The sequence below is a fragment of the Sinohyriopsis cumingii genome, chromosome 7 (assembly GCF_028554795.1).
Source record: "Sinohyriopsis cumingii isolate HCF-2022 chromosome 7, ASM2855479v2, whole genome shotgun sequence".
NCBI lineage: Eukaryota > Metazoa > Mollusca > Bivalvia > Unionida > Unionidae > Sinohyriopsis > Sinohyriopsis cumingii.
In genome coordinates this window covers 15,764,006-15,779,910 of record NC_142967.1, presented here as the reverse complement: position 1 = coordinate 15,779,910, position 15,905 = coordinate 15,764,006, and the positions used below count along the sequence as shown (strand labels likewise).

Sequence of the window (15,905 nt, the reverse complement as noted above, 5' to 3'; positions counted from 1 at the left end):
TTCTGGGTGTGCTGACAAGGAGGGTATTGATTTCACGTTTCTGCACAAGTACGGCACAAGGGAAACATCAGTTTTCTTTGACAATGGTGAGGAAAAACGGGATCAGTAATTGCGGGTGCCCTGTGGGAAAGTGAGAATATTTTTCACGTTAGGATTCAGCGAACCCATCCAAGTCCTTGATTTCTTCTCCTCTCTCCTCGTCATATTGGTACACCAAACATTTGGCTTTCGTTCGTCCTCCGTACAAAATGTCCGTCAGCTCAGTGGATCCATCAATTTGTAACATTCCACGATACGTTTAAACTCGGGATCGGTTTTCAAAAGGAGATCGTACTAGTGTTTCCACATTTCCACTACGTGGTATAATTGCTATTCTAACTTCAAGCGCCGATGACAAGTGACCTGGTACAAGACTTCCATGCTCCGTTGTAAAAACTGATTTTTGAAGTCACGTTGAAGGTAGCAGAGAGGACATCTAAGGAACACGCTTTGGCTTTGGTGCAGGCTTCTTTCAAAGGATCAATCCACCCGTGCTCCATGAATAATTCTCGAAATTTTCCACAACAACGCCGTAAAATGTCCATGTCGGAACGATAATACTTTAACATTTCTTGACAAGCACTTTTCGGCTGTCAAATGTGCGTATTCAGATGTTGTTGGTAACAGATAGGGCTGACAAACGAGTTTTGAAAAGCAGGGCAATTCACACGTTCCTGTCCTTCGTCCAGACAGGATTTAAAAGCTAAACATCCTGAGCGTTTGATCTAGAATGCTTGTATTGCTCTCGATTCTTATAACCATAGTTACATTTCTCACAGTAATAACCGTATCCAAGGAATCAGGTGATACTGGTAATGGCATCTAAATGTTCATCGTGATGATAGACGTGAATGTATTTTTCGTTTTTGAAAGCTTTGCCTCCACGCACTTCTTGAGGATGCACTTTCTACGTGTAGCATGGAGCCAAGAAGTCATGCATTTCTTGCGTTTCCGCAATGCCATATGGTGTGTCTTTGGTTAGTCCCGCTTGCTGTAACAATAGTTCTGCGTTTCTTCGTTGTTTTGCTCTTGCCGCTCGTTGAATAGATTTCCAGGCTCTTTTCCATTCTAACACGTCGTTCTTGTCAGCATACATTCGTCCTACGACGATGGCACGCTCTAAACACGTCTTGTCTTGAGAGTTAATAATTCGGACAAGGCTCGTTTTAAGAATATGAATTGGGAAAGAGATACATGGATCTTGAACGGTGTCGCTTTTTCATCTCTGTAAAATGTCGTTGGATTGTTGCAAATCTTGTCGGTGACTTTGGAAGGTGTTAATTCTGCTGAGCTGCTAAACTCGACCTAAAAAGGGGGCTTCAAGCCACCGTGTTTAATGGAAAGTTTTAAACGATTGTAATCTTTTTCTTGACATTGCCGTTTCAGTGTGCTTAACAAAACATCCTACACCTCGGTTATAAACCCCTATGGTTTCTCCAACGGTACTTCAGACTTGAAATCTTTAAACCTGACCATGTACGCCGTAGTTCTAAATTGTCTAAAGGAGCTCTTTTCCGTCTCTCGAATGTGGTAGTACTTTTCATGTTTTACTGGTAGTGGACTTTGGTTGGGTTTAGAATCTCTGGGTGTGGATTCTGGCTCACTCATGTCATCTTCTAAATCACTGACATGAATTTTAGCCAAGACATGAGCTACTCTGCGAGGCGATAAATCACGTTTCTGTCTCTTATTTTCTTCACCTTTCTCCACTAAATGATGCGATCATTTCATCTTGACTGCAAAAAGTCAAATGACTACATTTTAAACGCCAGGAATACCTGTATCCATGGCAGACCAGTGTCTTCCCTAAAAAAATGGTCAGTGTCTTCCCTTCCAATATTCATTTCACTCTGAAACCGACCAGAAAGATGGAAGGGCCAACACAAATCAAACTTCTGATCAGAATTTTGCTAAGTGTCATACGAAAGTTTTCTTCAGACATGCCGATGGACTACTCTCCCTCCTTTCGATATAAAAGTCAAGATAATTGCTATATCTGTAAGAAGAATGGGAATTGGGCTACAGAGTGTCCAAGTCGTTAAAAAAGCAAGACTGATATCAGAAGAGACAAAAGTCAAAGATATTTGTTATCATTGTAAAGAGAAAGGACAATGGTCTTCAGAATGCCCTAAGAAACAACAGAAGCAAGAGAAAGAGGGAGGTTGCAAACAGGAAGAAGAGGTACCCTCCACGAATTAAGAACTCAGACACTTTCAGTAAGAGAAAAAAGAGAAGAAATGAAGAAACGGAGAAAGTGTTGTTGTTGTAATGGAGTTTAACGCCATTTTTCAGCACAAGATAGGCTATACATGGCGGTCGGTATTAATGATGGAGGAAGAACCCGGGTAAACCCTGGAAAGAACCACCGACCCACGAGAAGTTATTGGCAAGCGTTCTCACATAACCACATTAGCCGAGCCCGAGACTCGAACCCACGCAGACAGAGGTGAGATGGCATTGATCCGTAACTGTGAGCGCTTTAGATAACTCGGCCACTCGGCCCCCCCACCCCCGTGAAATTGAAGAAATTAATTTTAAAAAATAACAAAACAATTAAAATTTGTATTAGTATAGACCAGACAGAAAACTAAAGTGGCTCTCGGTTTTGATTTTTTAAAATAATAACCTACACTCATGCACTCACTCGCACACGTACATAATGAGCGAAAAAGGGATTTTGAGTTTTAATTGATTTTAGCAAAATGAATGCTATCGCTTTTCGAGAGAAGTTTGTGACCCTGAAAAGGACCGTTGGGTATTTGTTTGTTTAAACAACAAACCCAAGAACAGGATGTAATCAGCTTTAACTGCCTTAAGCCTTTGTCACGGTCAAGGACTACTTCTGAACTTACTCCAGTCGATGATGATTTGTTAGAAATAACTAGGGGTGGTATCGCAGGCGCAGTAACAGGCTGGATTGTTTGTCGTTGTAAGATCTTTTTTACTTGGGTGGTATTAAATAAGCCTGATACATTTGTTTCAAACTCTTTAACTCTGCTAACATGTCTAAGATTATTGTCACCGTTTGACATTCACTGTCCTCATTCCCTCCTAGACGTTGTTTCTTCTCTTCTTCTCTGCTGCTTATTTTCCTTCTTCTTGTCGTTTCCTTCTTCTTGCCTCTTCTTCTGTATGTTGTTGTTGGAGGAGAAAGGCTTGTTCAGCTTCTTTCTGCTGTTGTAAAAATTTTTCCAATTCTTCTTTCTGTCTCTGTTTAAAATCCCTGACGTGTGGTAAAGAAGGAGCAGGTGTCGAAGGTATTGGTAACGGAACCAATTATTGCGAAGAAGAACGAAAATCGACTAAATCCCGATTAAAATCGACCTCTTCTACAAGTAGAACTGTGTTCACTTTGGTAGCCGCTGATATACCATCGCTTCTCGTCTCCACGGCCGGTGCACCTAAATTCAGCGTCTTCTTAGTTTTCATGATGTCTGAAAGCTATCTCGCATTTATTCACCTATATAGCGAATGTGACGTTACAGGTAGCTCTCTTCGGATTGGAAGACAAACTCCACGCTGTGACTGAATTTTGTAACGCGGGTTAGGATTGGTGAACAAATTCAATCCGTTTCTATCCGCTCGTCCACCATAAATAACCCCATTCATTTCAGTCCCTTTAATGTTCTTGTCATAAGATGTGGACAAACGTAGAAACAATGCTGTTCCGTACGGACTTAACCATGTATGTGAAATCAACATGAACAATTATCAGGATGACAGATACAAACGTTTGAAAAAGAATAATGTATGTGGTGAAACAAACCTTTGAAGAGAGTCTTTATCTACAGACCAAAAGAGAGAAGAAATTTCAGGAGGAGAAGAAGACCTATGTGATGCCCTCTATGTTCACGCAATGGTGTTAACATTAATCCAAATACCCTTTTAAGGGCCTTTCATATGCGTCTAAACGATTTGCTTTCTTGCCTAAAAATTGTTTAGTCTGTTGTATAGTTGTTTGCCTGATAGATTGATCTTCATCCATCTATGTTAGTATGTTGTGTGTTGGATCTGTTATATATGTCTATGTACCGTCCGTTCCCGCCAGGCGTTCTAGGATTTTTTCTTCCTGCTTTTTGGTCCCGATTGACGTCACCTCACCTGTTCCTTCATTGTTGCAACATTGTTACCAATCTTCACCTAACCTGTTCCGTTCCTATTGTCCTTATACAACAACACCACTTTCCCTTGTCGCTAAACAGTCCCAATATTCCCCATGCTCAATTCTCTTGTCAGTAGACCGTCCAAGGGTGTGCTAAAAAGGGTTGTCGCCAGACTGTCCCAAACGGAGGTCTGTAATGCATTTTGCCATTGTCGCTAGGGTATCTCACTACACTACAAAGCTGGCCATCAATGAAATGAGGAGCATATCTTTCAATTTTGAAAGAACCACGAGTGAGTTGGCTAGCTGTACATACAAGCATAATTTTCAATTTGAATGTCACATTTCTTTATCTTTCTATGCAGTCCATCTACGTATCTACATGGAGTAAATTACAAAGATTATAAATTGTAGTAATTTTGTATTTCCCCGCATATCATAAAGAAGCGACTAAAATAGGCATCAGCCAGGATGGATCAGTCGTGAAGTATTCATGACATAAAGGATGTGGGTTCGAATTCTATCATATAATCAGTCAGGGTCGGCTACCCTGAAGCGTCTTAGGACAAGGCACTTTACTGCAATTGGCCTGGCACTAAATAATCTACCATTGTTGGTGTGACTTTAAACAGCAAACCAAAAGAAACCAAACCGGTGTATTCCAAACAAGTAGACCAATGCACCATAAAAAAGGATTGAACTGATATCATAGAAAGTAAGACTGCAAAACATAACATTGGCTATACTTCCATAGGAATTTATCAAAGTGCATATAGCTTTAATGAAACAGTTAGAAATGTTACCTCACACCGATGACCACCATGGCGAGTGTTGTGACCCCGTTCATAAAAAGCGTGGAACTGAGCAGCCTGGATTTGATGGCCTCGTCATTTGCCGCACATACTACATCAGCCACCAGCAGGGATATCGCAAGGGAGCTGGATAGAGACAGAAGGGCTTGCTAGATAGATAGAGAAAGAAACATTAGTTGCTAAAAAATATCTTATAAAAATGTTCATCATATAATTTATTTCTTTTCAGGACAGAAATCCTGCCAACAGAGTTTAAACGTTGTTGAATTAACGCTCGCAAATTCAGACAGCAGTACATATTGTGAGTTTGTTTCTCTGACATTCTCCTGCTTATAATGAGATGACGATAAGCTAATTTCCTAGAAGGTAACCTGCTTTAATAGAACATGTACATGTACATGGTCCACCTCCCTTATAATATCTTTGTCGCTATGATCAAAGGAAATATGTTTTGACTATAAGACGATTTTGTTTTGTGAACATACTAAGTGACATTGCTGAGTCACTTAACTTCGGGCAACGTCAGTTTTAAATGTGAAAGAGTTAATATATGTGAGCATCAAAACAATTTTCCGGATTTCTTTGCAATGTAAGTAGTTAGTGGCAAAGTTTGGTGGGGGAGGTAAATCGGCGTGCCAATCCCTCCTCTGCCTGCAAATAAAATGAGCGCAAAATAATCGGAATGTTTCTTGCAATCAGTTGTTTCAAAACTTACAATTATTCCTTGGTAATGATTAAAATGCATGGGGTCGAGGGCTTTACTATCGAACGACCCACATTTACCGTCTAACACGTCGTCTGAAGTGCCAACGTCCAGTCATGTACTATCCATCACCCCACATTTGTTCTCCATCACCCACATTTACTAGCCAGCACACCGTTCAGAGTGACTGACACCGATATATCTACCAACCATCGGGTACGGGTACTCACACATAGACAAACTGGCTTGTGCACTATCACCCATGAGTGACAAAAAGAGTCTAGAGTACACAAATATAGCCTTATATAAAATTAAACATGATGAATAGTAGAAGAAAAACACACTTAAGAATAGGATAATTCAACAAGAGTGTTACATCTTCTCGTAAAGCATATATTCGTACAACAATCCAAAAAAGTGTGTTGCAACAGATCAGATACTGACATTAAACCTGTACATAGCCAAAACTGGCTTATACTTGTAGAACTGAAATGGTTTGTAATGTTCTATATTTAAGTTTCTCCCTAAATGGCTACCAAGTGTTGCTATATAGGCACTGCCATAACATCGTTCGCATATCCAATGGTTTATGAGGCAGACCTGGCTTTTCAGTTACAAATTTACATTTTGCCGCCTTAGATTAAATACACTGACTGGCGTTACTCGTTTTCAGCTCCCTTAATTGCAATTTTCGTTTGTTACATACGAGCTGTTGAGACAAAAGGCAAATTTGCCACGTTGTCAGACTAGGTCACCATTTGGCGTGAAGATTGACACCGGCCAAACTAATTACATCGTACATAGAGTATATGTACGTGCTCCAAAGGAATTTGTTATGTTGTAAAGCTGCTTACTAAGCCCATGATTCCCTTTACACTGCCAATGTTCGTCAAGCAGCAATCCGTACATGTTTACTAAATTAAATCTAAGATGGCACATACAATTAAAGTATAGCAAAATCTAATTCACATATGGTTCCATGCAAGATTTATAGCAATGTCTGATCCGTTTTAACACACTTTTTGACTTGTAAAGGTAAACTAATGCCTATTTGTATACATGTGCTTGTCATGGATATTACATGTTCATAAATTAGTGTTAGTCGCCAACAACGACGTGTTGGGTAGTAAAGGTGTAGTGTTTGGTGGTAAATGTGGGCTGATGGATAACACGAGGCTTGGTGTTCTTCACTACATAAAGAGCGTATTGGATAGTACGTGTAGTCTAAAATTCCGTCTTCTGTTAGACCCAAATACATTTTTGTGTTATGATTATGTCGTCTTAAACTAACTAACAGAAAGTATAGAAACCAACAAGTTTAGTAACGTTAATGAAATATTTATTTCTCTAAGTAACTAAGTGAAATTGTTAGAGCACCTTACAACATTGTGAACTAAATCACAATAATCATAAATGTTCCATCACAACTACGAAATTATAAAGTGTTTCCATTGAATTTCAAAACCCCTGAATACCCTAATGCACAAATAATCTTTGGTATAATGATGTACCAACAGTCTTGATGTATCACAATGATAGAATCCATAATGACTTTGAATGAATTCACAAACATCCCAAAATAGTGTTTTAGTTTTAAAAAATAATGAGCTCTTTGTACTTCCAATGAATACGTTTAAAATAAATAATTCCTTTAAATCGTATCTGAATATAAATGAAAATGATGTCACATACTGAGATTAAGATAAGAATTAATACTTTTGTTTGCCACAACCTTATTTACAGATTTTACTGGGCCTATGACACAGGATGTGGGTCACAAGTTCTCTTCCAGAAAATTCTAAGGCTAGATCTTGAAATCATATATCAGTAAACATCTTCTTTATAACTTACAAACATAAAAAATCAGCTATACACAAAATTCAATTAGGACCAAAGGTTATGTTAAATTCCTGTTACACTGCATATCGACCTTCAAGATAAACCTAATGACTAAAGGCGCAATGATAAGTTACCGTTAGACATTATATCAATGCTTATTTGTTAAACCTATGATCATTCCACTGAGTCCCCGAATCGGTCCAAAATATTGTAAGAGTCACCCACTGGGTACCAACCAGGAATTTCATCCCGCGACCCCCTCGTCCACTTGTTTAAACTCATACCTAAACAATATTTATGTACCAGCCCCTAAGTAACGTTAGTCGGATATATTATAATAAACCAAATTCAGCGGTTGTGTAAATAAGTAATACTCTTAAAAATAACAGAATAATCACTAAACATTTTCCATTTCGCAGCATATATGCATGTTCCTATTAATGAATGCAGTTCATGAATAAAGAATCTAGATAGAGAATCCAAGCATTGAAAAATTCAACAAATGATCTATTTTCCTAAAACACAAAGATAAAATGTAAAACGATGTACTTACCGAATTGTCAAAACAATCCCAAATAATCCTAGATTTAATTAGGCAAGTCATAAGTATTAAATAAGTTGTTGTGGTATTCCAAAATAAATCCAGAGATGGATGTCTTAATGTGATGTGATGACCTTATTAGTAATGATGTGCCAACAGTCTGTTGTTGAAACACAATAATAATATCCAAGAATATTCCTTTGCATTTTGATATAAATCCAAGTGCCTATCTCCAAGAATATTGTTTTAGGTGAGTACTGTATCTCCTGTGAATACATATTTAAATAAACAAATTCCAGCCCAAAATGAAATACTGGACACATCTGCTACAGATGTTATTTCCGGAATAAACATTTGTCCAATAAGCATAATTGTATACTCCTTTACCTGACCTAAATCAAAATTAACATTTTCTAAACACAAAACTATTACTTAATAAAACAAAGTTCATTTTAGAAGGTTCAATGTGCTTGTGAGATAATATTTTAGTTATAACTAAAAGGTATGTTACTAAAATTAAAATAAAATCACAGTAAACGATTTACTTGATTCAGATGAAGATAATAATACTAATATTATTCTTAAGTCAGTGAAGGTAAACGCACACACACACACACACACACACACACACACACACACACACACACACACATATATATATATATATATATATATATATATATATATATATATATATATATATATATATATATATATATATATATACTAACCGCTGCCTCGCTTGGCGCTCCGCATTTTGTGTTTCACAGGGGAAAATAGTCACTTGAATTCAAAATAATTCGAAGAAAATAAAATAATTAGCCCAGTGCAAGACATCAATATAAACTGCAACACTGTAGACGTCGTAGCTGTATAACTGAGAAATTGTTAATGGTACTTCAAAAAATCCAAATCACACCAGCACACAATTAATTATATAGTTTTAATTTGTAGAATTTAATATGTGTGTGTTTATGAGGTCGTATTTAGCCATTTTATTTATAGATTGTTACTGATGTGTTAGGAGATGGTATGCATAAAGGATGGATGGATGCTTCGTTGGATAGTTGAATCTCATTTCATAGAATAGCACACAATTATTGACAAATATTCTTAATGCTCAAATTCAGGTGGCTGAGAGCATTTTTAAATTGTATGAAATGAAGACCTTCATTTTATGATGTTTCTCACTAATTTCAATTCCTCGTGGATTTGGAAAATAAAAGGAAAGACATTTATGGAAATTTTACAAACTTCACATATGTTCCTCGCTATTTAGTACAGTAGAATTGATGATAAATTATTACACTATGCAAGATTGAACTGCTCTCACATAGGAATCCTATCTCTGTGAGATTTATTGAACATAATATCAGCTATGTTCATATAACGTCCAATACAATCATCGTCAGAATATATAATGTTTGGGCAGGAACCCGAATTCGTGATCAATTTTGAAGCCGGAGATGGACTACAGCTATGGGCTTTTTGTTTGCTTGTTTTTGTGCTTCTTTTGTGTCCTTGTTTGTTTAGATGTTTGTGGCTTTTTGTGGGGTTGTAAGTAATTTTTGTTTTGTTTTGTTTGTTTTTTTGTTTTAATCGGAAAAGGTCATACAGATTGTCTGCCCATCATCAACGTTGCTTTGGCTCATAAAGTATTTAGATAACAGTTATGGAGTGTATTGAACATACGGACAGAAATAAAGACATGGTCAACACTTAAAGTACTGGAACATCCGGGCAACACTCTAAGACCTCCGCGTAACATGTGAGGGATAGGCAGCAATCGAACTAGCGATCCATGGACGCTCCACCAACTGGATTCCTTACATTGTGTGCATGTGACAGCAACAAGGAAGAAAACTTCATGGTTCAAATTAAATGTACTCTACCTGCAAGGCGAAGAATACTGCGAGACGAATTGGAGGTCTGTCGCTGATTTTGTACACCAGACCCAGTCTATCGCTGTCTTCTATTTTGATATCCATCTCTTCGATGAGTTTCGGCAACTCGACAGCATCCACGGCCTCTGCATAAATGGAATTCATTTCAGTGTCTCCATTTGCATCCGGAACGTCCTGAATCGATGTCGTTGGTGATGTTTCGGTTTGGTTCGCGCTCATGTTTGCATGGTACTTAGCTTGTAAAGAAAATTGATGGAAATTAGAGTAATGTTGATAATTTTGTAATAAAGTGCAATGTCATACGGTTTTTATTAGGCACAAAATGGATTAATATTTTGTTTATTAGAGTGTATTATTTTATTAAAAAAACTTGAATAATATTAATTTATGAAATTAAAATCGTAAATTGTTTATAATTGCTTTATTATCATTTTCACTGTTACGAATCTATGGTCTTAAATTAAGTAAGAGAAAAGAGCGAAAACCATCAAGCATTGAGAACATTTAATAAATAAAATTTTGCCCTAGAACACAAAGATAAGATTGAAAAAGAATGTATAGTATTGTGAATTAAATCCCTATCATTCCTAAAAGTTCTACCAAAAAGCCAAAAGTATATAATATTCCGAATAAATTCCAGTGGAGTTCCAAAAGAATTCATGTCTTGAAAGAGTTGATTTACCAATAGTCTAGAATAGAATTAATGTGCTTAACAGTGACAATAATATAATCCAAATGAATTCACAGTAATCTCAAAACAGTAATTTAGTCTGAACGTATTATTAAGCATTTAGTAATTCCAATGACGTATTTAAATAAATAAATCCTCTCAAATTAAAACTGAACACAACCATAACCGACTGTTTCCAAAAGTCACATGTTAAAATAGGAATAATGAATTTCTGTCTACATCTCCCTTTAATAAAAATGAGGGTCAAAATCTCAATTCTAGAAGATTCTAAGTTGTCAATAATGTCAGTTCTATCACTGAACCTTTAGTAAAGGATATGAAAACAGCAGGTACACTAGGAATTCCAGACTGGAAAACGATTGTCCTGGACTCAAACATTTTTATCTACATATAATATTAATCTTAATATATAATATACAATCATATATACAAAATATCTATGTAATATCCTATTTACTCAAAATACAAAAGAACATAAAAACAATTACTGATATACCCAATACTCAATAATGGACAAAGGCAACCAGGATGCAAATTAAATATACATAACATCACTGCCATAGCAATTAAAGATTTCTCAATAAAACTTTCACATGTGCTAGAGTTAACACTTGGAACGTCAAAGATGATGCCTATTTTCGCAGTATTAACTGGTGAGATTTGTTCACTAAGATCTGCGATTAACGAACTCCGTTTTCTTAGAGATAGTTACAAGATCTTACCGGAATAATGATTTACAATAATAGCATTTATCTGCATGGAAATTTAAATAAAAGAACGTGAAATTCATGTAAAGTATATCGATACACAATTTCATTATTTCCTCGTTCCCATTTACTGGAAATTGTTTATAGATGTGTCTTAACAATAAGTTGGACAAGGTAAGCAGAGATATCATCAGAGTCCAAATCGAGGAAGGAAAAGCCCAAGTCTGTGTATTTAAATACTGCAAACATAATACTATAAATAAACATAAATATACATATTTGTGTAATTTTCATGATTTCAATAAATGTCCTTACCTGCTAAGAGTGATATCTTTCTCTATGATAATAATTAGGTACATGTTTACATATAGTATTTGCCAACACGAGCAAATTAATCATTCCATCAGACATAATTAAATTCAGGACACGGATTTCATCAATTTCGAAGCCGCTTTTTATTAAATAATTCACGACAGCATCTTAATAAAAATGCATTGTCATTTGCATATAGTCAAATATCTCCTCGTAGACTCAGTTTAACTCATTTTAAATCTTTCTTTTTAATGGCCATCTTTTTCAAACAAGATAATATCTTTCTTTTGGCTGACCCATTTTGATTCAGATAACAAAAGGCTATTCTGTCATAAATATGCAGATTATCCTAAGACTAAAATTTAATCTCTCTCTCTCTCTCTCTCTCTCTCTCTCTCTCTCTCTCTCTTAACTTTTAAGGGCTGTCTATGTTTAAAAACCCAGATCAAGTGGCCACATTTAAACGTAAGGCGGTAAGGCGAAGCTTTCATCTCCGTATTTAAAGACCATATGTCTGTACCGACCAGTTCGTTTAAAAATATATCGAAATAGTGCTATCTCGCCAAACAACATGTAACTCTGCTGCAAGATACAAAAGTCAATCAGCTAGGCTAATTAAGGTATTCGGGTAGGAAGAATGAGAAAATATTTGGAGTTTTGATCCATTTACCATTCGTTCTCGTAGACATCTTTGCTCAAGGTGACTATTCCAAAAGAAAACCAAGCATCGTGTTCGTGTCTTACCGCCTATTTTAAGATATTAATGTCATAAATTGATCATCAGTTATGCCCACGTTTGTAAAATCAATATTTAGATATACCTATAAGTAATGAAATTGTTATTTTTACGTGAATCCATCGTGGTGTGTTATCCTTTAATTTTGTGACGAAAACACAAGCGGGGATATTTGGCATATACACCGTGGAAGGGACATATACAGTCCTATAGCATAAGGTCTTATTTTTGTAACACATGATATTTAGAATCATTTTGTTTATTTATGCGGAGTGAAAAAGTCTTTTTAGCTAAAAATTTCCTTGACTTTTTTTCAATCGACAACTGGATCGTTCTATATTCTGTTTGCTAGGGTTAATGGAAATAGATGGAAAATTTCGCACACTTATTACTTTCTTATATTAAATATCCAGATAATCAGAAAATCAAGATAAATGATATTTCCCCCTTAAGTGTACAAAATCAATCGATCTCGTAGTTTTTGGAAACTTATGAGTATATTAATCGATATAAACCTGTAGAAAATGAGGATTCCTTTAGAAAATGAAAACTGCTTTAGATTTCTGTAGAAAATTATGATTCCCGTAATCGAAATAAACCTGTAAAAATGAATATTCCGGTGTACAATGAAAATTTCTGTAATCGAAATAAACCTGTAGAAAATGAAGATTATTGTGGCTTTGAGTTCTCTGAAAGCAATATTCCTACATGAATAAGATTCAACTATTTGTCATAACATTACCACCTCTTAACAATCTGAAATACATATACAAAACTTTTCACGGTTACAAAAGTTTGCTTTTTCACGCATTCATACATGTACTCGTTCTTTTAAAATTCTGTAGACTTATCATAACTGATATGAAAAATTTAATAAAATTAATTATTTTGCGTGTAGTTATTTTAGATAGTGCAACCTACTTTAAAACTTCACAAAAAGGAGCATGCAAAAATTAGGTTTACAACATTGCTTGATCTTGTTTTATCAGGATGGTGTCTGACGTACTTCTCATTGAACTAGAAGTAAGCATCACAATTCAAAGAAAAGCAACCCACCCAGGAATTGACTGATAATTGTATTTAAAATGAATATAAAATTACTCAAATTTTGAATTAAATACATAATTTGATTTATTGTTTTACTTTCTTGAGAAATCACGTTGATTTAGAAAGAGTCCAACTCGTTCTTCATTATTGAGTCCCGTGACTATATTAAATTTATGTTCTTAAACAGTGGGCAGATCCTAATTAGTAAGAAATACCTATCCAAACCATCAGCGGTATCTCTCTGGAGCACAGCGGTGTGATCCACGCCGATATCACATGTCAAAATCCACCATGGAATGCTGTGCCACATCGAGGTGGCCTAAAACAAAAGCGCCGTGTGGAAGCTCAACCTAAACATGCAAGCCAAAATATGAGGGTGATAGGTTCTAAGAGGACACGACATAAAACGTTAATTTCACACGTCGTGCTGAATATTTATACTGCTCCCTCACAAGCAAGGCGTCTTTGATGATCACGGACGTCCCAAACCCTATTTCTATCGACGGACAGGAGGATAGCAACAGAGGATGAAGCTCAAAATAATTACAGCAAGCGAGTCAATCAAAGACGATTTGGTTTGCCCTTGCCATCGATGATGTCATCGGAGAACCACACATTTACGGGTAAGGAAGGCGCATCGAATACTCGAGTTAATCAAGGAAACAAATAGCCTTGCGGCACGCATGTTTAACATGTACTTCCACATCATAATGGACGCTCACTACAGCATGAAAATGTCCAGTTTGTGTCATCTTCTACATGTTGGGAGGTCCCGTATCCCACAACTCTTTGGGTAACCTGTACGGGTTCATTTAAAAGATCTTGCTTGATTTCATACTGATTTAATATACATGTAAAGATTTCATTGATTGTATCATCATCATCTGTCTCACGTTAGAATGGCCATGTCCCCGCGATGAAAGCAAATAAGCCGGATATTGCTTCTCAACCCTGAAGGTCATGATTTAGGTTCAATCCGTTTGAGCTCACTGAATGATTCAAGGAAACCCTATTCTGTTTTCTGATCGTTGATTGCCCCTTTCTTTCTGGCGATGGAATAAGAAATGGCCCTCACTAAGCTCAGCTAAGTCATGCTGAGAATAGTGTGTATATCATAACACATCATTACAAGGCCGTTATCCCTTAATTCCCTGAACAGGTATTATGAATAGCCGTCTTTTACTGTAAAGACGAAGAATCGTTTAGGCATACGATAAGAAAACGATATAATTAACGATATAATTATGTCGTCCAGACAACAGTTAACGCTTTGCGTGGGGTTAATTGTGATATTTATGTGAAATATAAGGTTTATATTAGGAATGGACTGAGCATTTAGATTCGTTCTGATTTTGGAGCCATCCTCAGTTGTTGTAAGTCTGCAGACTTTTTCTTTGTTGCAGTGAAAGAGACAAATCATTTCTTTGGATAGTTCAGTAAAAGTAGAAAGTACTAATTATCTGGACATTGATAGTATTCGATGAGCGTTGTGAATTATTCGAAGGAAATCTGGAAGGACGATGCCACCTTGACAAAGTCACGATCCTAGTCACGGAAGAAATTTGCAACCAGTTGCGGAAGGTCAACTGAAGAAAAGGTAGTTGGAAGTGGTGTACATTTGTTCCTTGACATTAGCTTGTTAGCAGTCTCGAAGAGCTCTTCGCAGCTGGATTTTTCCGTGATCTTTTACTGTAATGGGATGATTCCACTGCATGGACTATGTTTGTGGCGTTCTTCTTAGCGGCTTCATGAATTTGCTTATGAATATTGAGTCTGGTGGAAAGCCAAAGCCTCTCAGCTTTACGGTGGTCTATTTTAGCAGTGCGAAGCTAGTCCATTAAGGCATGAACGCAGGCAGTTATCGAGTTGTTCTGCTGTAGGAGGTAAGCAAGTTGGTAGTTTTCATTGGATGTCATGCATTAGTTTGGTTATATTTATCATACGGAGGTTTCTCTTAGTAGCAAATGAAGGTGGAGCGTTAGGGACTGGCACGTAATGATGGCATATACTGCAGAGGTGATCTGATGCAAGGTCGTGGGATACCAGGGAGGACCGTAGAATATTATCATCAGATCTGTGAAGAATCATGTCCAAAATGTGGCCATGTTTATGGGTGGTTTGGTTAACTGACAGTTTGAAGTTGAAAACATGAATTGAATCTTAGAGCTTTGATGTGTATCGGTTTCCAAGACAGACAAAGTGAAAGTTGAAATCTCCAAGAATAATCAGATGGCCACCTATAGAATTTTCATACTGCAGGAGATTCGGAAACTGCTCCAAAAATATAGATTCAGTCAGCTTGTTTTTTATACTAGGAGGACGGAGGTAGAGGCAGAAAAAATGGACTGAAGTGAAGGTTGTGGTGTGGTTATGACGTTTGATCATGGCGTTCTTTGCGATGACAACGATTCCACCTCAGCAAGAGTGGCGGGGAAACGACTTGACAGAGTAACCGGTGGGTGTTAGATCCGC

At 36.7% G+C, this 15,905-nt stretch overlaps 1 protein-coding gene across 1 annotated transcript in view; it reads right to left on the bottom strand.

Annotated features, from left to right (window-relative positions):
- The window catches only part of LOC149794771 (solute carrier family 23 member 2-like), a 110,838-nt gene extending 100,672 nt beyond the window's left edge, over positions 1-10,166 (bottom strand). The window contains exons 1-2 of the mRNA XM_089964407.1: positions 9,929-10,166; positions 4,945-5,102 (exon numbers count right to left, since the gene is read on the bottom strand). Of these exons, the coding sequence (XP_089820533.1) occupies positions 4,945-5,102; positions 9,929-10,159 (389 nt within the window). The 5' untranslated portion in view covers positions 10,160-10,166. The remainder of the gene's footprint in view (positions 1-4,944; positions 5,103-9,928) is intronic.
- Positions 10,167-15,905: the final 5,739 nt, after the last annotated feature.